Consider the following 27,933-nt stretch of genomic DNA (forward strand, 5'->3'; position numbering starts at 1 on the left):
TATCTTCATTAATTATGCGAAAAACACTACTTTTAAATCTTTGAAAAATAAATTAATAATTTTCTTTTAGCGGACCCAATATTGCTAATATACCATTAAATAGGAAATTGTTTGCAGAATCGATACTAAAAATGAAAAAAAAATCAATAAATAACTGCGCATTTTGCTAAAAATATGATAATTTCTTTCAGCAATTTCTTGTTTATTCACCTAACCATGATATTATATGCAAGAGTTATTTTCAACACATACGTGTTGCATTCCCAAAATAGTCACCCATCTGGCACTGGCCAGCCTTATCGTTGCTTAACTTCAGGGGTTATGTAGCCACCAAATATATATATATATATATATATATATATATATATATATATATATATATATATATATATATATATAGCTTATGAAAAAAAAAATTAAACCCTTCACTTAATCATCAAATTAAACATTAAAATACAGGGTTAAATATACTTTATTTAGTCGCCTCCAGGCCTCCATACTTAATTTTACAGTATCATTAAATTTTGTTTTTTTAAATTTTGCTACGCAAATCTATAGTGATATAAAAAGTTGGAATTATTTGAAATTCAGGTACTTCTATTATAATATTTTTGCATAGTCTTATAGCAAATCATCCTAAATCTTATTTAGATGAAAAAAGAAAAAAAAAAATTATTTGGGTGAAAAACTTTACAAAAATATTTTAATGTTTTAGTGATCAAGACAAAAATGGCAGTAAATGGTGTGGTTTTGGAAAATTTTAAATTCTATCAAAAATAGCAGAAAAAGTTTTATATTATTCTGCTTCTCATCTGATAAAATTCAGGCTTTTATCTTTCTGGAATAAAAATATTGCTTAAGAATAATAGAATAATACTTGTTTAGTTATCAATTTTATTTTTTGGACATAAGTATTTATTGAACTTGTTTTGAATTGCCAAAATTTTGTTTAAAAAACAAACATTAATTTTGGACTGTTCCCTTTTTGCTAGTATAACTCTTCCAAAAATGAAAAGAAAAGTTCTGGTGCCCCCAAAAATTTATAATTGCAATATTTAGTGCTAAATGGACACCAATCGAAAAAAAAAAAAAAAAAAAAATTTTTTGAAAAGAAAATTTAATAAATTTTTGAGGGTGGAGGAAAGCTGACATGTTTTTTATGTCCACTAAGAAAGGCGAAAGATTACTAACCATGCACCCGGCGGTGCTATATGATAAGCTATGTGTAGGGCATCCAATCGAGCTAGCTCTTTTGAACCAAGACTATTAGCAAATGATGCCCAATCCCTTTCTGACTCAGCATCCCTTTTGATCTTGTCTGACTCGCTTTCCCATGAGGCTTTGTGCCACGCACGCTCAGCCATTGCAATTAACCGGGGGAAAATCATACTCTCCAATTGCTCAGTGGTTCGCACCAATTCAGACCACAGCTGACCTTGGATTCCTAAAAAAGAAAAACAAAAATAATTATAGTGTGAAACAAAAGTTGAAAAAATTAAGAATCATAAAATTGAATTGTCTCGATCGTTGCGAATTAGAAACACTTATGGCAGCTCTTCCACAGTTTCTTCTAATTAAAACATTCAATTACAAAAATATAACATCAAGCATATTAACATTTTCCACAGTTTCTTCTAATTAAAACATTCAATTACAAAAATATAACATCAAGCATATTTCTTAGCATAAAGACGTTATTTACTGAACCACAGCTTTAAAAGATTGTCTATAATTTTTCATGAGCTAACAATACTTTTAGGGAATTAATTCCTATTTCGGTTTCATAAATTATTCCGTGTTAAGAACAAAACACACACTCGTTAGATTTTGTCTTTCTTTCTTTCACAGCGAAGCATTCATTTATTCACCTAAGCAGTAGCAGCAGTGATCCTATTCATCTTTTAACTCTCCCAACTGATAACAAACTCATGCACGAACAAGACAATGCCCAAAAAGGAAAAAACTTGGTCTGAACAACGAACTCATCTTAAAAAGACCTCACTGATACCTCGGACTCCAAACAGCATGTAAATTCTCTACAGCAGGCACACGCCAACCATGGGTGCTTATTACTATGCTACTACTTGTACTTATGTATAGTGGCGATCATCCTGTTCATATAGAGCAGGCTGTTTTGAGCACAAACTGCATCTCGAATCATTTTAGTCCAGTTTCGACAATGCTAGGCCAGGTCGCAGGAAATGGCTAACCACTCTGGATTCCAGCGCCGGTGACCAACTACTTGTAGGCTTGATAGTACTGTCAAGTCGTCCTTAATTGTTCTCACCCAGGTCCTCAGTTGCCCACTGATACATTTGAGAGGGGGAGGGGGCTATGCCTCTCCACACTGTTATCACAATTTTCTACTTAATCTGCTAAATGATGTTGTAGTGAACCAGTTAGAACGAGAGTAGTTATTTCATTACTTCTGAAGATGAACAAAGAGTTAGACACAATTATGACGGGACCAATACTGCACCAACCACACCGGGTGTTGCTAACCTTGTCGGACTGCACCCGATATGACAGGTGTTCTTTCGAACGTACGTGGTCCCGTCACAAGTTGGCCTGTTGATCGTCTTCACCCGCTGTGTTTTCATGGTGGGGCGCTTTGCCTCTCGACTGAATCGTCTCCTACACTGTGTAGTTAGTCTCCGGGTATATCAATCACTCCGCTGGTCCTTGTGGCTTGCTGCAAAATGAAGAGTCCTCACCAATAAAAAAACAGAACTCCGGTTTATAACAATAACAAACTATTTATTAATTTCATTACTTCATAACAGTTACTGTCTAAATTGAGGTGACTGACTATAGCAGCGAAACGATGTAAGACCAGACCAGTAAAGTCACAGATTTCCCATTAACACAGGCTAGTTAACATCATAACATCAGGCCCCGAGGGCTCCCAAATCGGGAGCACTTGACCAATCCAGCCGTTCAGTTTGCTGCCTATGACTCTACTCAGAATTCCTTTTTCTAAATCCAACCCCTTTTCTCTACTCTCCTTCAGAGAGTGGTTAAAAACACCCTTTCTTTCTTCCTCTCAATGCTTACCCTTCGTCTTGTCCACTCAACACCTGTCTCTCTCCATTTCCTGGGAGGGGGGCGGTTGCTTATACTGGTATCTATTGGCAGTCCCCAGGGCCCAGCACTGTGTGTGTGGTTCTTTATCATCTAATGTCACTTCTAATACATCATCTCTTTTGACATATCATAGATAATTCCAAATCTGTCTCCACTTCTAAGACAATATACCATCTGCTTTGCTTTGATAGGCCCATAATGACATATCGGCGGTTAGTCCTATTTTCCTAGCTAAGGTTTTGCATTTCTCTACACTCCTCCACCCCATCCCGTCTGGTAAAACAACCCCTCTCACCGCAATATGCACCTCGCTGCATGCATTCATGACACCATAGTATCATACAATGAAGTGTAGTATCTAAACAGATACTACACTTTGAAATATTTATCAGGAAAAATATAAAAAAATTATGCTTACAACAAATGAGGCACAAATGTGCGAAAATGGGTGTCATTTGGTCATCCTTTGTCACCATGACTAGAATTGATATCATGACTAGAATTGATATCATGACTAGAATTGATATCATGACTAGAATTGATATCATGATTAGAATTGATATCAGCCAAAAAGCTAAAAGTTGTGAATCATGTATCAGTGTCATAAAGCTCCTTGACTATTTCAATCAACACACCCATCGACACGTTACCATCAGACGACAGGATAGTTTCAAATGTATGACTACTTCATAGTGCCAAACTTGTCCAGTTGTAATCGAGATGGGCTGGTCACTTGGTACACATGCAGAATGGTAGATTATTCAGGCAGTTTTCCTTTGGAAACTCATTATCAAGAAACCAAAAGAGATGCTGGTCCTTGTTCTTCTATAAGGACCCACCCAAGAAGTCTCTCCATGGCAGCAAGAAGTATAACACTTATCAAGAAAGTCAGACCATGGACAAACCATGTTGAGGATGCACTATACATTATGATCTAAACTTTTTATGGCTAGAAGGTAGTGTGTTCAATCAAAAAACGACTTAGCTATGTGGATACAAAGAAAAAGCATGGCTTCAATTAGTCCTGTCTCTGTGGTGGTCACCTGTGCAGTCGAACATGATAGTTGATCACATATTTCTAAATTGTGTATACCTTAAAACCATTTCTTTACTATTCAGTTTAATTCATCTCAACTAGTATTTTTTTACATTTTCTTTTAACATATAAAGTTATCTTGTGAGATTTTTAAAAGTTGGACCTGAATAGCATATAAGCAGACAGATTGATATTTCATTTCTGAATTTTTGAGATAAGGATTGGTTTTTGTATTATTTGGATTTGTCGGACTACTGTTCTCATCTTGAGGGTGATTTTTACAATATTTCGGTCAATGTAATCTCCGACCTTCTTCAGGTGTATCTTGTAAAACTCTGGAAATTCCATCCAAATTCCCGAGTTCAACAAGATACACCTGAAGAAGGTCAGAGGTTACATCGACCAAAACGTTGTGAAAATCACACTCAAGATGAGAACAGTAGTCCAATGAATTCAAATAATACAGATCGATATTTGTTTCTGTCTTTGCTTTTTGTTATCATACCATGTCATTTGAAATAAAAAATGGTACTTTATTTCCATTTCTTTACTAAATTAATTACTCTTCACTGGAAAAATTTTCAAATGTGTATATTCTTCACTAATGCCCTAAAAGGAAAACTCAACTTATGTTAGTAATAAACAATTACATTTCTTCAACATGAATATTTATTTTAATGTCTGTGAAAAGTGATAACATACGTACAAACATGGAATTATTATATAGACAGGTGTTACAAACTTACCAATAATATTTTCTGGAGATTTCAATTTTACAATTCCTTTCTCATAAGTTTTGATGTCTTTCATAGAAAGAGGTTCGCCTGTTAGTTTGCAGTCCGCATTCGAATACAAATCGTCGGGAATAAATTTAAACACTTTTTCTGTGTCGATGAAGCGGGCTGCCCAGTAGAGCCCCCGCTCTTCGGGGTCAGGCTCATATGGATGATCAAAGTAAAGATGAGTAGCTTGAGACATGACCACCTGAAAATGAAAATGACACGCAGTCTATGAAATGGAACCACAAGAGCAATTCTTTTGAAAGGAAAACAGGATATAAACAAGAAAAGAAGCAAGAATTTGATTATCGGAATAAAAGATATTTCTAAAACAATGTTTCATGTTTCTGAATTTTTTCTGAAATAAGGATTGATAATTTGTACTATTTGAATTCTTTGAACTACTGTTCTCATCTTAAGTGTTATGCAAGGATTTTTAACACAACCGATAAAGAACTGAAAGTGAAACTCAAAACTTGAAAGTTCAATTCTCAATGTTGATGGAATAAGAATATGCTACATTCGTGGATTAAATAAAAAGTTCTATTTGAAATTCCGTGAAGATTTCCAGAGTTCGACAGAAAAATTTCCAGAGTTCGACAGAAAAATACACTCGGAGAAGGTCAGAGGTTATATCGAACAAAACGTTGTGAAAATAACACTCAAGATGAAAACAGTAGTTTGAATAATCTAAATAATATAAACAATTTTTCAGATTATAGCATTTAATCTGGGATCAAAATGTAGTATCTGTTCTATACAATTAGACTTTCTAAGCATCTTTATAAAAGGATTTGCTAGTCAGTCTATCACACTTATTTTTATTAATGAGTTACTACTTATCCAGGCTAAAAGCCACTTAAGGATAACATCAATTGAAATTGATTGAAAATTATGAATGGAATGAATAAAGATTAATGATTTATAAGGACGGTTTATGATCAATGTTTATTGATATTGATCTTGAAGATGGCCATGTTGCAGCATTTTGTGGTAAGCTGTTCAATAGACGGAGAGTTCTTGGAAAGAAGTTTTAGTTTGCCTCACTCTAGAAGGATCTCTTGTTCACTAAACAAGAACAAAAGTTTAGTATTCATATTATTTGGATTTATTAGACTACTGTTCTCATCTTGAGTGTCATTTTCACAACGTTTCGGCTGATGTAACCTCCGACCTTCTTCTGGTGTCCACAAGGACCCAATAGAGCAATGGTTAATGAATTGTGAAAGTGATATTCTTCTGAAGGTTGAAGGTTCAATTCTCAGTGTGAGCAATCGAAAAATACAATTGCAAATTATTTAGGACCTCTCTCCAGTCATGGCTGATGGAACAAGAGCATGCTATTCCTGTAAAGTAAATAAAGGGTTCGTTCAAAATTCCTGAGTTTGGCAGAAACATTCCTGAGTTCGAGAAGATACACCAGAAGAAGGTCGGAGGTTACATTGACCGAAACATTGTGAAAATGACACTCAAGATGAGAACAGTAGTCTGATGAATCCAAATAATATGAATAACCAATCCTCATCTCAAAAATTCAGAAACGCAAAAGTGTAGTATTAGAACAGATACTACATTTTTCCCTAACATAAAGACCAACAAGTTGTAAGATATTTTTGGAACAGATTACTTCATAAACTAGTACAGAATGCACATACCTAAGCAGCACTCACCCTAGGTTGGTTGATCTGACTTCTTCCAAATGAGAAAGTGTCTTTGGGAATATGAAATTTACAAGCTGTTCCCAGTTGCTTGTATAGAATGTAGGAGGGGTGTTCCAAAAGCAATGCATGTTGTTTTTAAATAATTTGGATCAATTCAGAAAAAATTACTTCAATTTTTGTTGGTTTAATCAAATATTTGATGTGGATATTCCTGTGAGATTCTAAGTATTTATATAATTTTTTCTTTAATAGAAGTGTGCATAAAAAAAGATTTGGAAATTGAAACAAAGATTTAAATGAATTAACAGAAGAAAAATCCTAACTGAAGAGAACAAAAATTAATTGGTATGGAAATGAAGAGGTAGGGTATGAGGAAGGAGGGGGGGGGGGCAGCCAATTTGTTTTCTTTGTATCCCTCACCCACCACACCCCTTCCCACCCTCCATCCGTTTGGGTGGTGACAATGATTTATAGTCCATGGATGGAGAAAGAATTATTTATGGAAGTGAGGAGAGAGGGAAGATTCTATATTGAAGTCAAGTGGTTGACTCAACCAGTGATGGCATTTATTTCTCTCCCAAAGTGAGACACAAGGGTCAGAAAGTGGGATTGAAAGTTCAGCATACCCTGAGGAGGAGCACTCTGACCTGCAAAAAATGCATTGGGAGCCTTGTCAGCATTCCCCAGTAAGGATGCCTTAGGCAATAAGCAATAAACTCAAAGAGAGAAGGCAAAGGGTGGACCTCCTAGAACTGCACAGGACCAGCGTCATACTGTAATCAACAGGAAAAAGGTCATTGCAAGAATGGTCTAGCCATCTTGATTTTGGAATCAGAGAAGAATCAAGTCGTTTTAGTGACATGATAAATAGTTCTGGTTTTAGATCTCAAGCAAAGCGAATAATTCAACCCATAGCATCAAACCATATGCTGAAAGATAAGGAACATTCTCTAATAAAGTCTTTGACAAAAAATTGCTGGTGGATCTGAATTCCAAGAGTCAAATAAGAGCCAGCTAAAGTAGTAATTGGGAAGACCTTAAGTCAAACACATCTCACATGTGTTAATCGCCAATAGATACATTTTCCAATATTTTTTTGTTAAACAGATCAGTTGCCAATCTATTTAGAATTTGCTATATTTTTATTTTTAACTTTGCAACACCTGCATTTTTCCAAATAAATTAATGGTCGAGTAATTTGTTCAATTTTTTTTATTTTTAAGTGATTATTGAGACTCCAAGAATGTGACTCTCTCATGTCGGCTATTTTTTCTTGTTCTTGCATAACACTGGATGCGACTTGTTTTTCAAACAGAATAACCGCTTTAAAATAAGTTAAAACACTAAATACTTATCCAGCTAAGTAAAAGGATTTTAAACTTGTTCAAAAGTTTGCATTTTTATACTATGAAATGGACTTCTGACACACAAAACGGAATTTTTTTATAATTTCCAATTTGAACAGTCATAATTTGCTGGCTAACTGTGCTACGAAAATAAATTATCAGTGTTTATGTTTTACAAAGGGCTATGCACCTACAGTTTTTATATATATTGAAAATTAAATTTTGGTTTCATATATCTATTAATGAATGCAAGGATTCATGGCATAATGGATAAAGTACAAAGTAAAATTCTGTTTTAAGTTCAAGTGATACAAAGATTTCAATTGTGAATTAGTTAAGACTTCTACCCGATCATCGTTGATGGAATGAGAGTATGTTACCCTTGTAGAGAAAATAAAGAATTCTATTTCCAAATTTGACAACATATCTGATGAAGGGCAGAGATTACATCAACCAGAATTTTGCAAGAACAACACGCAAAATGAGAAAAGTAATGCGAATAACACTAAATAAAATCGCAATTATACCAAATACAATCACAATAATACCAAATACAATCACAAAAATACCAAATACAATCACAAAAATACCAAATACATTTACAATAATACCAAATACAATCACAAAAATACCAAATACAATCACAAAAATACCAAATACAATTGCAATACTCAATAAAATCAGAATCATACTACATGCAATCTAAATAATACCAAATACAATCACTATACCAAATACAATCACTATAATACTAAATACAATCACAATACTAAATATAATCGCTATAGTACCAAATACATTCACAATACAATCACAATAATGCTAAATACATTCACAAAAATACCAAATAAAATCGCAATATTAAGCATATTCACAATAATACCAAATACAATCACAATAATACTAAATGCAATCTAAATAATACTAAATACAATCACAATAATACTAAATACAATCGCTATAATACCAAATACAATAATATAAAAAACAATCTAAATAATACTTAATACAATCACAATAATACTAAATGCAGTATAAGTAATACTAAATACAATCACAATAACAAATAAAATCCAAATAATGCTATATACTAATAATGCTAAATACAATACAAATATTACTTAACATAAGCCAAACTAATACTAAATACAATCCAAAATAGTACTAAATGCAATCCAAATAACACTTAATACAATTTTAAAATAAATTGGGTATCATTGTTTATGTTTTACAAAGATATGTGTGCTCCTGATTTTCCCAAAATTGTTCACCAATTTTAGTATTTACCAGGCTCAACTTTACTTAATTTCTATGATCTAATAGGAACTGGTATGTCAATGTGATTATGCAATATATTATAAATACAAGGTGTACCAAAAATAAAGCCTCCTATTTTTTTTTAACTCAAAAAGTTGAAGAGCTACAAAGAGTGGTACCATTAAAATATGTGACCTTCTTTTGCTCCAGAATTTATTATTCTACATAGTCACCATCGTTCTTAATGCACTTTTACCAGGAATTTAATAATGCATCTTTGCTTCTGACGCACATCTATGACAGGAGTTGCTTTCTTAGAGTTTCACATCGTCAATATCTGCAACAGAGAGATGAAATTTTCAGGTCATGAATGCATAAGTTCAGTTATTAAAACAATGCAATTTGCAATCTCCTCTGATCCATTCAGGCAGAATAAAATAGGAGGCATTACTTTAGGAACACCGCTCATATAAATGAAAGTAAAATTTTGTATCAACAATAAAAAATACTGTATCTACAATAAAACTTACCTTATATCCTGCATTAGCCAAGAGGTAAGCAGCATCTGCTTTTCCAGACTCCCAGACATTTTGCCAAGCATAAACAAGGACATCTTTAGAAGGAAGACTGGAACGTTCAAATGGTCCATCTGCTGACATCATGCCGTCTTGCCAAGCTCCGAGGCTCAGACCATGCTTATGAACGATGGCTGCAACCTTTTGGACAAAGTATTCCAGCAAATCATCAAGCGTCAGTATGTTTTCATTTGACTTTAACAAATTCCGACAAGCCGGAGATTCTTCCCACATGTCCATGGGTACCTCATCGCCTCCATAATGGAATACTTTTAATGGAGCAATATCCTCATGCATTTCCTTAATGGCAGTCACAACTTTTTCCACAAATTTAAATGTTGATGCCATACCAGGGTTTAGCAAATTTTCATTGAATAATTGACAAGATTGTAACGAATGTGTGCGGCGTTTGGTATTGTGTAATTCATGTAAAAGAAACTCATTGGCTTCGTCCATTTTGCCCTCATTCTTGAGGCGTTCATAACGGGATTTTGTGGCTTGAATGGCAGCATTGCAATGGCCTGGCATATCGATCTCTGGAATCACTTCCACATGACGTTTTGTTGCATACATTAAGATCTCTTGGTAATCCTTTACTGAATAGTAACCAGATCCAGAAGTATTACTTTCGGGTCCTGAACCGAGCAGAGGTAAAATACAATTTCTTTCTACATTGTGGCCACGGAATCCACCAAACTAAGAAAAGACAATTTAAAAAGAAAAAAAAAGTTTGTAAGTGATATCATTAAGAAAAAAATCAAATATCATTTAGCATATAATTACGGATGGACAGATATGGACTATTATGTCATCTTTAAAACTTTTGCTGTTGAATTTTATAGAAAAACTAGAAGATAACTCGTTCCAGGATGGGTAAAATGATCTGGATAAAACAGTTGGCACTACTTACATTTTTGTTATGGTATGATTGTAAACTACCTACTTTGTAAGTAGATGGACTGTTCCAAAGACTATGAATAGGTTAGATCACCATTACACACCATAGTAATTTTTGATCATTCTTCATATTATTTGGATTCTTCAGACTACTTTGAGTGTTATTTTCACAACATTTCAGTTGATATAATCAAGGACACGTGGCATAGTGGATAAAGTACTTGGTGAAATTCAGTTGTAAGTTACACTCTTCTGAAGGTTGACGGTTCAATCCTCATTGCGATAGGTACTCAAAATACAACTGTGAATTATTTGGACTTCTACACAGTTATGGCTGATGGGACAAGAGCATGCCACCCCTGTGGATTAAATAAAGGGTTCTATTCAAAATCCCATTCCATTTCAGAGTCTAACAGAAAGATTCCCTGAGTTCAACAAAATACCCCTGAAGAAACTTAGAGGTTACATCAACCAAAACATGAAAAAACGTAGTCCAAGAAATTCAAATATGTTTGGTCATTCTGTTCAAAATTCTAACAAATTTTTGAAAGAATATGAAGTAACTCAAAAATTTCCAAAATTGTGTTGTTGGGAAATTTCTTTATTTCCCAAGCTTTCATTTAATTCTAACTAATCTTCCTAGGTAATTATAAAAAAAAAAAAAAATGAATATGATCTGATCAACTGTGATAAGAACAAATGAGCAGAGATTTTTCAATGTTGAATGAAACAGATTTGAATTGGAAGTAATTGACTGGTATCATTAACTTCTAATCATATAGACATGATCACAAAGTCTGAGAGTTTTATTATTGTTCATTATTAGTTTGATGCTGAAAATAAAAATTAATCTTTAAAACTCAAATATTTTCAATTTTTATGAGTAGTAAAAGAAACATTTTTTAATGATTTGTTGGGGGGGGGGGGTAGCAATTTATTTAACCCTAAATCATTTTTTATCTTTTCAATAAACAAAGTAAATCAAAGAAATTTTTAAATGGCAAAATATATTGAAAATTTACTTGACCAGTCATTTTATACAAATATTAATGTTTACGACTTCAATTTTCTATCTTATTTAACCAAATTCTTTTAAAAAAGATAAATTTTCAATTTTTCAAAGCAATTATTATTTAGTCAAGTTGTGCAGAAATACTGAATGATGTCCTCCAATGAAACTACTAATAAAATTCACAGTCCTTTCTGAAATTCAATTGATTTGCATACAAATAAACTTCAGTTGACCAAGTTTAAATCATGAATGTCCCAGAGATTTTGTTTCATCACCTTCAATGACAAACCTGATGAACGCCATTTCTTTCATGAACGTGAATCAATGATTGAAGTCCAGAAGAAGCTTCCTCAGTCATATTGAACCCCTAACAACATTTCAGGAAGATAGTGACTCTTTATCTGAGAGTAAATCTTTCAAACTCCTCGGCCTAACGTTCACAGGAAACATGAGTTGGAACAATTACATTGAAAGCATTGTCAGGGCCGCTGCAAAGAAGGTAGGGTCTCTCTACCTTGCTAGAAAACTACTACCACCCGAAAATATCCTGTACCTCTATAAGACCACCATTCGCCCATGTATGGAGTATTGCTGTCACATTTGGGCCGGTGCATTTTCTACTAATCTCTCGCTCCTAGACAAGGTTCAAAAGAGAGTCGCCAATCTGATAGGTCTTGAACTGGCATCTGAGCTTCAGTCTCTGTCCCATCGACAAAATGTTGCATCCCTCTGCCTGTTCTACAAGTATTTTAATGGTGAATGCTCTGGCGAACTGCAGACACTTGTGCCTCTACGACGTAGACACCCTCGACAAACCCGACAGGCAGCTAAATCCCACTCCCACACAGTAGAGATCCCTAGATGTAAAAGATCCTTCTCCTCTAGTAGTTTTTTCCCCAGAACCGCTAGACTCTGGAATTCCATTCCAGGTCCCTGCTTCCCCAACTGTACTGACATGCAGAAGTTCAAGTGTAACGGGAATCGACATCTTGCTGCCCAAATCTCTATATAGTACCCCAGTAGTTGTTGCCCCTGATAGTAGCCCCCTACACCAAAGTGGCAATTTGCCTTGTTTGGGGTGAAAATGTAATTAAAAAAAAGAAAGAAAAGCTGTGAACCAAACAACTAGAGAATCCTCTCTTCTCCTACTAACATGAGAATCTTTCCTTCTGAGGCCGTCTCTCCTGGTTCAGAAGTACCTTGGCTCTAATAGAAAACAGTCAACCACTTAAAAACAGTAATGGCGCAATCAAAAGTTGCCATAACTAGATGGGGCTACAAAACTGACCGAATCATCTACGGATGTGAAGAGGAGGATCATACAATGCAACACTGCATTGTTTGCCCTCTACTGTTCAACTGATACAGTTTGAAAGATCTTGCAGAATGCAACAAAAATGCAATAAAAAAAAAGTGGAAAATAGTCGTATGACTACATGCTTCAAAAACACGTAAAGGAGGAGAAGACATGCAGAGCCAGATTTGGTGATCATCTCAGCAGTAGGTTGGTTGGTTGGTTGTTTTTGTTTTACGCCATATCAACCCTTTTTGGGTTATTTAATGCCGAATCCAAAGATTTTGAAGAAAAATTTTTTTAATAGAATATATTTGCTGTTTTCAAATCAGTTTCTATTCAACCCATAGTTGGGACCCTAACAGGTACTACCACTCCGGGTCAGAGTGGACCTGGGAGCGATGGTAATTAAAGGGTGGCTCCACACTCGCCAAAACCCGCAAGCTGGGGCCTCACCACTGGATATAGTTTAAGGTCATATCCAGGACCCCCTCAGCAGTAGGAGATGTAATCATTAATCGGTTTCACACTCACCAAACTTTAACCCCACCACCAACAACAATAACTCTCCCATAGATTTTTCTCTGTAAGATTATCTTAAAGATAATGATTATTAAAACAATCCTCAGACTATGCCTAAAGTGAACATGGCTATCACAACCAAAATCAGAGCATTGCCAATAAGGAAGCATTGTATCACAATGTACAGGGTGTTCCAATAAAATATATACACTCTTTAAATTATCTCAACTTGCTACATGAATACACTATACCACGTTCCTAGGAGATGTTTATAAATAAAGAATGGCACTTCCAGCAGGATGGAGCACTTCCCCACTATCATCATGACATAAGAGCATATCTTGATAGTCACCTGCGAAACAGATAGTTAGGACGAAGAGGAAGTATCAAGTACTGTCCATGCTCACCGGATTTGGACCCCCATGACTATGGATTTTTTTCTTTTTTGGAGCGTGGGGTGGAAGGCATGTAAAACACAGGGTTCACACCACAAAATGAGCTACAATGAATGAGTTGAAAGCAACCATTGAAAGAAGATGTGTCAACATATCAACTGAACTGATTAGGAATATTTTCCAGTCAAACAGTGAGCGTTGTCAGCTGTTCATGAACCACAATGGCGAATAATTTGAACACTTTCGATAATTAACTGGTTTTTATATTTGTTCACAGTATTTTGATGTATAAAACTTTTCTTTCTTATAATAAATCTTCGTTTTATGGTCATTTAAAGAGTGTATACATTTTATTGGGACACCCTGTATATTTATCATTACATAGTGATAAAAAAACACAAACTGTTGAACATTCATGATTAAAACTTGATGGACAAGTCAAGCATACACTGAAGTTTATTTGTTCCAGATATGGTTCGATTGCAGAAAAGATTGTATGGTATGTATATATATATTTTTTTAAAGAAAGCTTTATAGTGAGCTGTCATATTGAAAGTTCAATTTTTACTGAGCAACACCAGATATCCCTGCAGGTATTAGTACTAGATAATATAGTTATTTCTGACTAATTTTTAAATTTGATTTTAAATTAAAAGATGTATTTGAAAAAGTTATATGCTTGATTTCACCCCAACCAAACTAATAATCTCCAACCATGATACAAGACTATATCTTTCAAACAAAAGGATGTCAAGTTTGAAGTATTGAGTATTGCTGGTGCATCTGCTACTAGTCTCTCCCTCCTGGACAGGGTTCAAAAGAGAATAGCCAACCTGAACTGTCATCTAAACTGCAACCCTTGTCCCATCAATGAAATGTTGCATCCCTTTGCCTGTTTTACAAGTATTTTAATAGTGGATGCTCCAACAAACTACAAGCCCTTATGCTCTCTTGCCGTGAATACCCCCGACAAACCTGACAAGCAGCAAAGTCCCACCCCTATACAGTAGAGATTCCTAGATGTAAGAAATCTTGCTGCTCAACTCCCTACATAGTATCCCTGCAACTTATGTCCCTGATAGTAGCCCCCCACATCAAAGTGGCACTCTGCCTTGTTTGGGGTTGAAAATGTAATTAAAAAAAAAGAAAGGGAAGCAAGAGTTACATTGCTACCAAAAGTAAACCCTAAATCCATTTTTTTACAGCAATCATCAGCTTAAAAGTGAGATGTATATCGAAACCTGTGTATGAATAGATGGAGACAAGTGACTGAAATCATGCTTGAGCAAATGATGATGATGATGATGATGATGATGATGATGATGATGACAGATTTTAAAAAAATGACTCACTGATGTTAATTCTTCCAGTCCTGGAATCTCGATTCTCCAACCTTCATCATCCGTCAAATGTAGATGTAATTTATTCATCTTGTACATTACCATTCCATCAATAAGTTTGAAGAGACTCTCTTTGCCGTGGAAGTTGCGCACAACGTCCACATGTAAACCGCGGTAGCAATACCTCGGAGCATCAATCACTTCGGTATGGGGCAAGTGATTTTCTTTTAAAAGAGAGAACAGAGTCTGAATAGCCCAAAAAGAACCCGAACTGGCCGACGAGGTGATAACGATTGTTTCTTTGTCAGAATCAATCGACAATGTGTATGCCTCTTCCTTGGAAATGTTAGGACTGTCGTGCGATGGCAAGTTGACGGTTTGCACGAGTTGAAAACTGATATATTTGGAAGCTGGTAACTTGGCAACTATTTTCAACTTGAGTGATTCTAGAATGGAAAACAAAAGACAATCAAAGAAAATAAAAGATTTTTTCTAAGAAAAAATTCACAATAAATGAAAATACTGGATTTACAAAAATACAAGAATGGATATTCTTAAAATGCATTTAATCAGTTTGTATGCTTTGTAACAAAAATTCTATTTAAAACTTGAGCATGACAGACTAACAAAAATGCTATTTACAAACTTCATTGTGACAGATTAACAAAAATGCTATTTCAAATTTGAGCATGAAAGACCATTGAACATGATAGACCAATGTAAATGCTCTTTCAAACTTGAGCTTTACAAACCTATGGAAATGTTAATTTAAATTTGAGCCTGACAGACCAATGTAAATGCTAATTCAAATTTGAGGATGCTAGATCAATGTAAATGTTATTTGAAGCTTGAGTATAACAGACAAATAAAAATGCTATTTCAAACTTGAACATGACAGACAGACAAAAATGCTATTGCAAACTTAAGCATGACAAGCAAACAAAAATGTTATTTCAAACTTAAACGTGACAGACTACTGTAAATGCTATTTCACACTTAAGCATGACTGAGCAAAGAAAATACTATTCCAAACTTTAATGTGACAGACTAAAGAAAATTCTACTTCAAATTTAAACTTGACAGATCAAAAAAAATTCTACTTCAAACTTGAGTGTGATAAACCAACGAAAATGCTATTTCAAATTTAAGCATGGCAGACCGACAGAGAGAGCCTTAAACACATATAAACATTTTAATTTTCAAAGTTTATTATTACATGTTTTCACACATAATATTACTAAAACAAAGATGTAAAGAACTTGTGATGTTATCTCTCTCTTAAAAAAAGAAACAGTTTAAAAACACTTTTTATGCCAATCTTTTGTTTTGTATGAAGAGTTTAGACAAGAAAATGCAATCTTTAGTACACTGTTTCCAACCATTTGTATAACCAAAAGCACATTTGGAGTACATGAAAATACCATGGAGGTGGAAGCATTTGTGAAAATCTAGGGTCTCTGAAGTTTATATATACATACACTGCGTGTCAAATTATTAACGAGATAACATTTTTTTACCAGTTTCAGAAACTTGCCAGTAGTTTTGTATAAAAAGCTTTGGAAACATTGTCAATGCTGAGCTGTGCATACTGTGAAACTTTCGTACCGTTCTGCGCAATGTAAACAACTTGCCATCGTAATTGCTGAATCCACGGTATTTGAGGTAAGTTATATTATTAACAAGGCAATTTGTTTCGTCAATAAAATGGGTCGTAAAGGTGGATTGAGTAGTTCTAAAAAGATACCTATTACAGAACAGCTAGCAAAAGTTAAAACTACCCTCGAAATATCGAAAATGATAAGAAAGTACCATCAAACTGTGAAGAACTTTGTCAAGTACCCTACAAAAGGGTACGTACAAGAGCTGATAAAGGTAAATCTACAGTTGTTTCACACCGTTCTCTACTCCAAATTAAACGTGAAGTTGTTAAACACCCAGTGCATACAAGTCAAGAAGCCGGATTAAAGAATGTCTCAAAAAGTACTCGATGTCGCCTTCTGAAATAAGTGGCAAAGTCTGTTAAGCCGTGACAAAGCCGCCATTAAAGCAACATCACATACAAAACCGATAGAAATGGGCAGAGGACAACATGAAAACGGATTTTTTCCAAAGTTTTGTTCACGGATGAAGTGCGTGTCATACTTAATGGCCCAGATGGCTGGAGCAAGGGATGGGTCCTAGATGGACGACATCATCATCAGTGTTTAAGGCGCCAACAAGGTGGTGATGGGATAATGATTTGGGCTAGGATTATCGGAGGTATTTAGTTGGCCCATGGAGAGTCCCAGAAGGCGTAAAAATGACGTCAAATGTTTACATAGGTTTTCTGAAGGAGCACTTTGAACCATAGCTAAAGAAGCAATGGTTGACGTTCAGAACAACCATTATTTTTATCGTGAAGTGACGCCTCTATGCAAGTGGACGCCAATTTAAGAGCAAAGATGAGTTGTGAGATGCTCTCCAAGAGGTATCGCGAGGAATAACTGTTGACGAAATCACAAATTTGACTAATTCTGTGGACTAATGTCTTTTACAAGTCATTCATAAAAAAGGATCACATATCCTCTACTAATTATGTCAACATAGGAATTGCTATGTAGTTACTGTGTTCTAAGGATTTTTCCTACTTTATGTCATGTTTGAATATTATTTCAATAAACAAGTTATGGGTATATTGTGTTTTTTTCTTAACCTCGTTAATAACTTGACACACTGAAATCAACAGATTATTCCTTTCTTTTGCCATAGTTTCACTAATACTGCTTTAAATACTTTTATTTTCAGACTGGTGTAGCTGAATAGTATCGTAAGCACTTCCTCAAAGTTTCATGGATTTTTATTCACTTAATCCTTAAATATTTAAAAAAAATGTAAACTTGTTAATAATTTGATACATAGTATATATATATATATATATATATATATATATATATATATATACTAACTTCCATACAACAATCTACATAAGTAGGTGAGCATGTCTAAAAGATATGAAGACATATTAGTACAGCTTTAATATTTGTTTTATATCTTATTTTTTGGCCACACACGGTAACTGAGTGCCTTGCGGAGCCAGGCTAAACCTCGGAGTAGTAGGGGACCCCAGAGGTAGTGCGCTCTGGCCCACCGATGTCTGGATACGCCCTGGCACACTACCAACCCCTACCCCGCTGTCTTGTAGGTGCCCTTGGTTGGGCAAAGACTAGGGGAACCAACTCCAAAATCAAACACCACTGCCTTGTGGGCCTTATCATAGCAAAAGGCTAAGAGATGGGAACTCTGTCTTCAAATCCTAGTGCTGCCTTGCAGTTTTCCTTAAAAGGCTATGGAACCTCATCCAGGAAGAAAAGGCAAAGTAGTGGACACGATAGGGTGACTGTCTACCTCACTCAGATTACTTTCGGCCAGAAGCTGCGGCCTCCTCTGCTGCCAGTTATCATGGGTTCGCTCCACTGGAAATGAGCATTGGAGGTTCAGAGGGTGTTTATCTGATATGCAACAGATACTACACTTAAACTGTGCAAGCAAGTTAGGAGCCAAGGTGGAAAGTCCTGTACTGATAAAGCACTGAGGTCCCAACTAGTCATCATCAACGCTGACGGACTGCATGATGATGATGATGATGATATTTTATTTTGTATTGATTTTAAAAATCATATCAGATTAACCAACAACTGTTATTCCATCATCAGAACATAACCAATAAATTGTAAACAAAAAAAAAAAATCACAAAAAAATACAAAAAAAAAATGACAAAATTTGAAGAAAGAATTACCTGCAAGAAATTCTGCTTCATTTGAAAGTGCCTCATGCGAATGAATAACCCAGTTGCCATCTTTAAGGTCAACACTTCTTTCATCCTTCACCTCAAGATGTAATGGTGTAGGTATGACTCGCTTAGGAGTCGGCTTCTCTCCTTCACTGCCATAGCTTGACTTGTTCCTCTCAAAACGCACTTCCGGGGTGAAAGGATCGTAGACATCATAGCGACGTTTGCCATCAGACATCTCATAATCATATCTTTTCCACTGGGATGCATTTTCAAATTGAGCTACAAAGCTGAGCTCTTCATTGGCCGTGCACGTAATGATGTGTGGGCGAAGGTTTGGAAATGTCATGTACCAATTGGGAAGCACGTCTGTCTTAGCTACAGAATAATACTGAGCGAGAAAAACGATTCGTAATGAATCATTCTCATTCAGAGTCTGAAAATTATCAATAGGTTCCAGTTTAAATAAGCAGCCAGAAATCTGTGAAAATTTTACTCCATACTCCTTGAGGATTGCAAACTTTTTCTCGGGAAGTTGAGCCGGTTCTATCATTCGTATATGGCAAAAGTAGATTGCCCATTCTCCATAGGAGAGCGGCACGGAACATCTGTTCGTTAGGGTTATGGCAGCTTTGAAAATCTTTCGACCTTGACAAATATTGTCAACAACTTCATATTTGATGCCCAGATTGTCAGCCAAGAGATCAAGGGATTTTTGATCCATCCTTAAACACAGTTTATATACTGAATCTGCAAAGAAAAAAAGAAATAATTTTCAACAGAATATACAAATATGGTATCTGATAAATTAGACTCTGACCATTTATTTACAAATGCAATTTAACTACAAAAAAATTCTGATTAAAGAAATTTGCCAACAAATAAAATTTGTCTATGGCAATTGGTCTACAAATGAAACTCGTCAATGGTACATTGTCTACAAATGAAATTTGTCAATAGTAATTTGTTTACAAATGAAATTTGTCTATGGTAATTTGTTTACAAATCGAATACGTCAATAGCAATTTGTTTACAAATAGAATGTCATTAGCAATTTGTTTAAAAATTAAATTTGTCAATAGGAATTTTTTTTACAAATGGAATATGTCAATAGTAATTTATTTACGGATGAAATTTGTCGATAGGAATATTTTTACAAATGGAATACGTCAATAGTAATTTGTTTAAAAATGGAATTCATCATTAGCAATTCATCTATGTATCTAATTTATCTACACTAATTCGATTTAAACAATGCAATTCAACTAAAAAAATTCTTTTTAATTTTATCAACCCCAAACAAAGTATATTGCCACTGAGACATAAGGGGATACTGTAATGAAGGACCAAATTTATAGAGCTCATTTTAAGTGGGGAGTTGTAAAGCATTTGTTTACATGAGAAATTCAGTTAAAATAATTTGTCTATGAATGCAATTCAACTGCATTAATTGTCTACAAAAGAAATTTAACTAAAGCCATTGTCTATGAATGCAATTTGATTGAAGTAATTTGTCTAGGAATACCATAAGATTATATAAATGTGGAACATAATGAATATTTATTTCTGAAATAAAATAAATGTTTAAAAAGACTAAAAATTACAAGCAATCAAATGTATTAGCAAAAATTATTTTTAAAAAGTTACAAAAGAATGTCATACAACACAACAAACAACATTACACATAATGTAAATTATTGTTTGATTAATAATCTAAATGTTTTTAGAAAAGCCGACTTTTACGTTTTATGCGCAAATATAATTTTCAAATCAGTATTTGTTACAATCTATTTTCTTATGAATGCAGCCAAACATTTTATAAAAATGAAAATGAGTTTAATTAAAGTTTTTCTTTGGGTGACAATCTTTCCAATAAAAAATTATTCTTTTTTAATTGAGGATAAATAAATTTCTGTAAATTAATATGATACAAAAAAAATTGCTGCCCTAATTGAGAACTGTAGTAGTTTTTCTACAAGACGAAACATAGAAATTGTATTCATATTTTGTATCGTCTGGATTATTCTGTTCTCATCTTTGATGTTATTCTCACAACTTTTTGGTTAGTGTAATCTTTAAACTTCTTCATTTTATACCATCTTGCTTCTCTCTCTCAACAGCTAAGTGTAATAAAGAAAGGGAAGAATAAAAATATTGGAATAGTTTATAATAAACTAAACAGCCTAACACCACAAGCCTTAACAATATTTAACTCATAGCCGAAAGGAGAACAGAGAAGAAAGCGAATGAGACGAGTTGATATAGCGAACAATAAGCAATTAATTTGTGGTTTTATCTTTCTATACTTTTTATATATTAATTGCTTTTGCACCCTTCCTTTCCCCGATTCAAACATACGGATCACATGTTTTCCTAGTAAAATTGGATAATCTCTTACATTTTTTTTAAAAACACCAATTTAAAAAGATATTAAAACATTGATTTGTGTACAAAAAGTAGTCCCCTAGTGCGCCATCTCATATCAAACATATACTTAAGGGGGAAGTTTTGAACCCCTAGTGTTAACATTGGAACAATGTGCCAGACTTAGCTCAGTAAATATCAGGTTGACAACAAAGTTCTTACAGGTTATAATTTTTAAATTGAGATGAATAAATCTTGGCTCAAACAATAATTTATTGATCAAAATAAGCTCCATCAGAATCAACACACTTTTGCCAACGCAAAACAAGTGTATTATTTATGCAAGTAACATTAAAATCTTGCGCTCTAGTAGCAATGAAGTTGCTGAAGGCGTTTTTGATATCGCTTAGGTTTTTGAAGCATTTTTACACAGAAAGTTGTTGAAATACTTGAAAAAGTGGTAGTTGGTAGGTGAAAGGTCTGGAGAGTATAACAGTTGAGGCAGAGTTTCGTAGACCAATTCGTTCAACTTCTGAAGAGAAGATGACAATTCCTAATGGCATTTCTTTTGGTTGTCGTTGAATTCGTGAGGCACCAATTTATCAAGTTTTTTTGTCTCTCTCAAGTGGATAGAAATCGTATACGTTACGTCTAATTCAGAAGAAAGTTCTCAAACAGTTGTGCATGGATTGGCTTCGACTAAGGCTCTTAATTGACCATTGTCAACATCTGATGGCCGATCACTATGCTCATCATCTTCAAGACTCGTCGTCGCCACAAAATTTCTTAAACCACCATTGTGCTGTGCATTCAGTAGTAGTTCCAAGAAATAAGAAAATTTTGAAAATTTGCTTTTTTTTCCATCTTGTATTCAACGTTCTGAAAAGAAGACATAATTGTTTTAAAACGATTGTAATTTAAATGATTAGATAGAGAAAAAAAACGCTCTTTAAAATGATATTAAAGTAAAGGTATTATAACAAAAACTTATTTGAAAATACATCATTTGAAATCAAAATTAAAAATTCCGCAAAGCTTTCTTCTGAATTTAACACATTAAACAGCACACATCATATGCAAAGGAGTAGCAAGAGTTCCAATCTATTTGCAATTAGGCCACATGTCTCAGTGCTTAACCTGAATGCAGATATTAGGACAATTATTGAGAAGTTGTAGGAGTTAGCGTCAAGGCGACTCCATAATCATCAGCCACTAAAAATAGTACTTGATTTCTTGAAGCTAAAGTTTTATGATCACAGGTTGTTGACTTTAACAACGTCAAAGGAATTTGTGTCATCACAGAAAACTCAACGCAATACATAAATATATCTATCTCTATATATAAAGTTAGGTATGTGCATGTGTTTATATATTTGTATGCACAGGATTCATTTCTAAACTAATTAAATGATCATTATGAATTTGGAATAGAGCTGCTAAGTATAAGGAGTCTAAGTGTGGGCTATATTTAGTTTAACTTAGTGTTATGGTTAGGGTTAGAAGCCCTTTGTAAAAATTCAGATAGCACTGATTTTTATGAAATCTTAACAAATATGGATTGGACATCAATTACTCCTAAATTTCGGTTTCTTTGGAATATTTTAAAGGGGTTTTAAGGAGGACATAATATATATGCACAACTTCTCATTCAAAAATTCTAATATTTCAGATTTGCATCAAATTTGATCTATAATTATTAGACACCAATTAATTGGTCTGTGTCTTCATCGTCTGGGCGTAAGGATAGACTTGAAATCAACTGCACCTTCAATTCAGAAAGGCAATTAACAAATAAAGAAAAACCAGTGGTCATTTTCTTATAAACAAAAAAAAATAATTATTCAATGAAAGTTACAAGACTCTGAATATTCATAATTTCTGACTCTAAATACAAATTCTGGGGACTGGCGGCTTCCATTAGTAAAATTGGGGCTTGTCTCTTCACAGTGTAGATTCAAGGGCTTAGAATAGGGTGAGACAAGTCAGGAGTTTCTCTCTGACTGGTGTGAAAACCCTAGGCGGTTGGTAGAGTGTATCTTTGAGGCTATTTTTGCCTTTCATTATATACAGAATCAGGTAAGTTTAAGCCTGCCTCTGATCCCAAATATTTAATTTCACAATTCTTAGTAAACAAATCTCAGGCAGTTTTTTTAAATCTCAAACTCTAAAAAAAATTTTCTTTTTCTTCTTCCTTAAATCTGTATCTCTGACCACCACTCTCAACAGAGTGGGTCAATTGCCTTCACCCTCCATTAGGTCTCTACCTTTCACCATCACATCACTTTGGGCTTTTTCCCAAATGCCATTTTGTATGAGAAAAAAATAATAATTTGCTTATCTTTTAGGGTAATCAAGTTTCCAACCAATAATTAATAGACACTTGAATTTGTATCTCCCATCTTGTTTTATCTTATCCAAAGAAACTCATAATATATGGCCTCTATTTTTTGGTGACCCACCAATAAATTTTGACCACCCAAGAATTTGGTTAACTGTTTTTCTTAACAAGGGTGACCTATTCAGATGGAACTTGTTAAATTGCCAAAAGGCGTTATTTCTAACATTTTTTCGAGATATCTTTATATTCCAAACGTCAACATTTTCAGCAAGTGTTTTTTAATGGCCATTTATGTCAACACAAATATCACGAAAGAAAGCAGATTTCTTCTTTATCAATATCCACAAACATGTGTGTACATGTATTAAATCAATACTATAACAACCTTTCTTAACAATGCTCTTTCTTATCATCAGCACCATCATCATCATCATCATCATCATCATCATCATCATCGTCGTCATCATTATTGTTACATCCAATGACACTGTCACAAAGGCAGTTCTTCAGAGCGGTGATAGAATCTGTCCTTGTTTATGGTGCTACAACCTGGTCACTCACCAAAAGATTTGAAAAGAAGCTAGATTGCACGCACACCTCTATACTAGGGATAGTGTTAAATATATCTTGGCAAGATCATCCCACGAAGCAGCAACTTTATGGAAACTTATCTGCCATATTTACTACCATCAGGGAGTGAAGTCTATGATTTGCCAGTCACTGAGGAGCAAGAAAGAGCTGGGGACAAATGTATTGCTGTGGACTCCATGGCACGGGCACACGAGCATAGGACGATTTAGATTCACGTACATCTAGCAAATTGCACATGTTAGGATACTTCTGTCAGTGGAGACATAATATTGTATACGTAATTTCAATATATACCATTCTTCAAAACACATTTACATTATTGAGTTACGGTCATTAACATATCACATTAAATTTAATTTATTTAAATAATTAGCTCGATAACATTACTTATTCGACATAATAGCTTTGTTTCAACTGTACTAATGAAAAATTTTTTTAATTATTTAGTTTATTTAAATTTCAAGTTATATTTGATTTAACTTATTTTATCTAAATCTGAAAACGTTTTATTTTCAAACCAAAACCCAGAAAATCAAAAGGGGAAATAACTGCGATAGTTTAATTGAAACGGAGCACGTTATTAAATATTTTCTGTAATAGATTTATTTTTATTTCGAAATATTATTCTAAGCTAAATGATTATTTTTATTTTTAATTTGGAGGAAATTTTTTTTCGCTTATTCTTAATTTTTAAGTAACCTTTTTTATTTGTTAGAGAAAAATAATTAAAACTAATGTCCTCATTTATTTGCATCCTCACAAGGGCAGAATTAGTCAGAGACACATGTGAACAGAATCCATCATCCCTCTGCTCTTTTTATTTTTGTTTATAAAATTTAATCGGTGTTGTTCAGGATTTATTATAATAATTATACCATAGCAAGTGTGTTTAATTGCCTGCGAAACAGATTTTCTTTATAATTTATTTAATATCTTAAATTAAAAATGGTCAAATTTTACGACATGACCCAGCGTCGTTTAACCCCTAGAAAAAAAATTAAGACCTGTTTTTTTGTGGCCTAATACGTTTAAGCAGTCTTTATAAATAATGTGAAAGAAGAAATTTTGAAAAATAAAAAAAATAACATTTTAGCGTGGGGGATAACTTTTCTATATAAATTTAACGTAAAATGAGCACCTGCTTTTTGGCCACAAAGCGTTCAATCAGACATGTCATCTCTAGCATTTTTTCAAGTTTGGCGATCGGGGAGGGGGGGGGAACCATAACAAATACAAAAAGTTTTAGTTTTTTTGTGATGGAGGGGCGGGAATTACATTTGAAGCATAAAATAACGATAAATTTAATTTTTATGAAACCATTCTGTACTTTCACCTAACAATTTTATAAACAGAACGAACCCCAAAATATGACAAATTCAATTTTTTTGGGGGGGGGGGGAAGAATTACATTAGAAATATAAAATGACGAAAAATTTAATTTAATTGTTTTTGGAATTAATTTTTGGTAGATCATTTTTTTTCTTTCCTTTTTGCGATCGCACAGGCATTCGCTGCTATTTTTATTGAAACAAAAGTTGTAACAATTTATTTTTAATTATCTTTTCTTTGAGGGGGGGAGTCTTTCCAGTGCTCAATATCTGGAGAATAGTTTCTTCTCTTTGTAGCCCTTCTGACGAAATATCTGGTGGAGAGGGTATCACATACTTCTTTTTGGGGGCGATTACATTTACATGTTTTCATCCGTTCTTTTATTTTTGTTGTGGGGTATCCAAGTTGCCCATGATGAAAATGATTAGTATACAGGTGACTTTCAAACAGAACTTCATGTCAACTCAGGCAATGCTGGGTGCCCATGCTAGTATATATATATATATATATATATATATATATATATATATATATAAAGTTGAATGTCAAAAAACCAACATTATTTTTGCACAAAACTAATATGAACTCCAAGTTTTAGAATTTATATCTTCTTGTCCGCAACCTTTGTTATGTTATAGACAAAAATTATTTTTTTTTTGTTTTTTTTTTTATGTTTTAGGGACATTCGAACAATTTCACCAAACATAATTTTGCTATCATGTTTAATTAGTCTAACAGAAGACAACTTTAATGCCTATTGGAGAGAACTTGGATGCCTACTAGACACTGTCCTCAAGTGTCTGAGGTTTCTCTGTACAGTGGTTTATCAAGATAACCTGGCATGGGGATACCTATTCTTATAAGTAAATCCTGACTGAATATTCAAAATAACGTAGTATTTGCAGCTCAAATAAAATCCTCTCAGCAGGGCTAACCAACATTGGCTTACATGAGGAATGGTGCACCTTCTGTAAGTGATGTTGCCTATAATAACAACACTAAGTTGGATATTCCACCAGACTAAATGAATTCTTGTCCTGGTATCCAGTAGTAACAAAAGAGCCAAATAAATATATGCTATAACGTATTATATTTAACTGGTCAATAAGTGGGGGAAAATTAATATTATCAACTTTTTTACTAACTCAATGTTTGTAAGATAAAAGAGAACTGCAATGAAATATTTGAATATCTATGCATCTCATATAGAGATCAAGGGTTAACCTCAGGAAGAGACCACTTGGTTTTTAAGAACTTTGAAGTAAAATGAAAAATTTAATTTCACTTAAATTCTAACGACACTCCTCTGATGACCAAGTTGAAAGAAAATGTTTTAAGCAAACAAATTTACTAAAATGAACTCGATCCATGATCAGTTCGGTCAGTCATTTTTTTAATTTTTTTATTATCTTTATATATTAATGAATATCTTTTAAATTTTTTCAAAATATTCATAGAAAATTTCAGGGAATTTAAAACTATTTATGAAAATCTTTTGAAATTTCTAAATATTTATTAAACTCTCGTGATATCATAATAAATTCTCTCTCTCTTTCACTTGCCTCTGTCTCTTCTTTTCCTCTCCCTTAATTATTTACATCACACCATTCCTCTTAGCAATTATTATCATTCAATTTTTATTTACATTATTTTCCCTTCTTTTGCCATCGAAAACATTCACATACAGATGTAAAGTATGTACGGTGACAAGCAAGATAACAAACAACATAGTTTTAGTATGATGCTAAACCTAACGAGTTTAGACGGTTTCATCTAATATTTTTGTTGTTGTTGTTGTTGTTTCGCTATCTTTTTAAATTTATTTATTTCACACAACATTCACAACAAAAGATTTTTTTGTTTGTAAAGTGTTTTTAATTGATGTCATTCTCCACCCACAACTTAGATGCCAGCTAGAAAAATTCTTTTGAAGATTGAGTTTAATTCAAAGAAAAGAAATGGGCGCAGTCAAGGCATGAAGAAGTAGTTGACAAAAAAAAAAAAAAATAAAACAAGTGAAAAATAAGAATGACGGATTCAAAATAAATGTTTTACATTCATTTGTTTTTTATTATTAGATTAAGATCGATAATTTGTATTTTATGGATTGTTTATTAATTTTACATTTTTTTTAGCCAATGTGGACCCATGGTATAACAATTACAACAGTTGATTAACAATCAGTTCTGAGTGACAGCATTCTAGAAGTTCAGGGTTTGCTCTTTACTGCAGAGGATAATAACTAGAAATAACATCAAAATAATTAACAGTTCTAATCGGTTATGGCTGACGAAACATGAACAATCTACCTTGTGGGATTAAGTTCTAAATTCCATATAAGTA

General features: G+C 33.8%; 1 protein-coding gene across 2 annotated transcripts in view; it reads right to left on the reverse strand.

The window, feature by feature from the left end:
• LOC145293903 (N,N'-diacetylchitobiase-like) overlaps positions 1 to 27,933 on the reverse strand; it is a 56,088-nt gene that overhangs the window by 9,947 nt on the left and 18,208 nt on the right. For both annotated transcript variants that reach the window (XM_080140705.1, XM_080140704.1), the window contains exons 2-6: positions 18,975 to 19,718; positions 15,211 to 15,644; positions 9,694 to 10,434; positions 4,867 to 5,104; positions 1,192 to 1,444 (exon numbers count right to left, since the gene is read on the reverse strand). In XM_080140705.1, coding sequence (XP_079996831.1) covers positions 1,192 to 1,444; positions 4,867 to 5,104; positions 9,694 to 10,434; positions 15,211 to 15,644; positions 18,975 to 19,692 — 2,384 coding nt within the window. In that variant the 5' untranslated portion in view covers positions 19,693 to 19,718. The remainder of the gene's footprint in view (positions 1 to 1,191; positions 1,445 to 4,866; positions 5,105 to 9,693; positions 10,435 to 15,210; positions 15,645 to 18,974; positions 19,719 to 27,933) is intronic.

Source organism: Euprymna scolopes, chromosome 15 (genome assembly GCF_053919585.1).
Source record: "Euprymna scolopes isolate OS-2025 chromosome 15, ASM5391958v1, whole genome shotgun sequence".
NCBI classification, from domain to species: Eukaryota; Metazoa; Mollusca; class Cephalopoda; order Sepiida; family Sepiolidae; genus Euprymna; species Euprymna scolopes.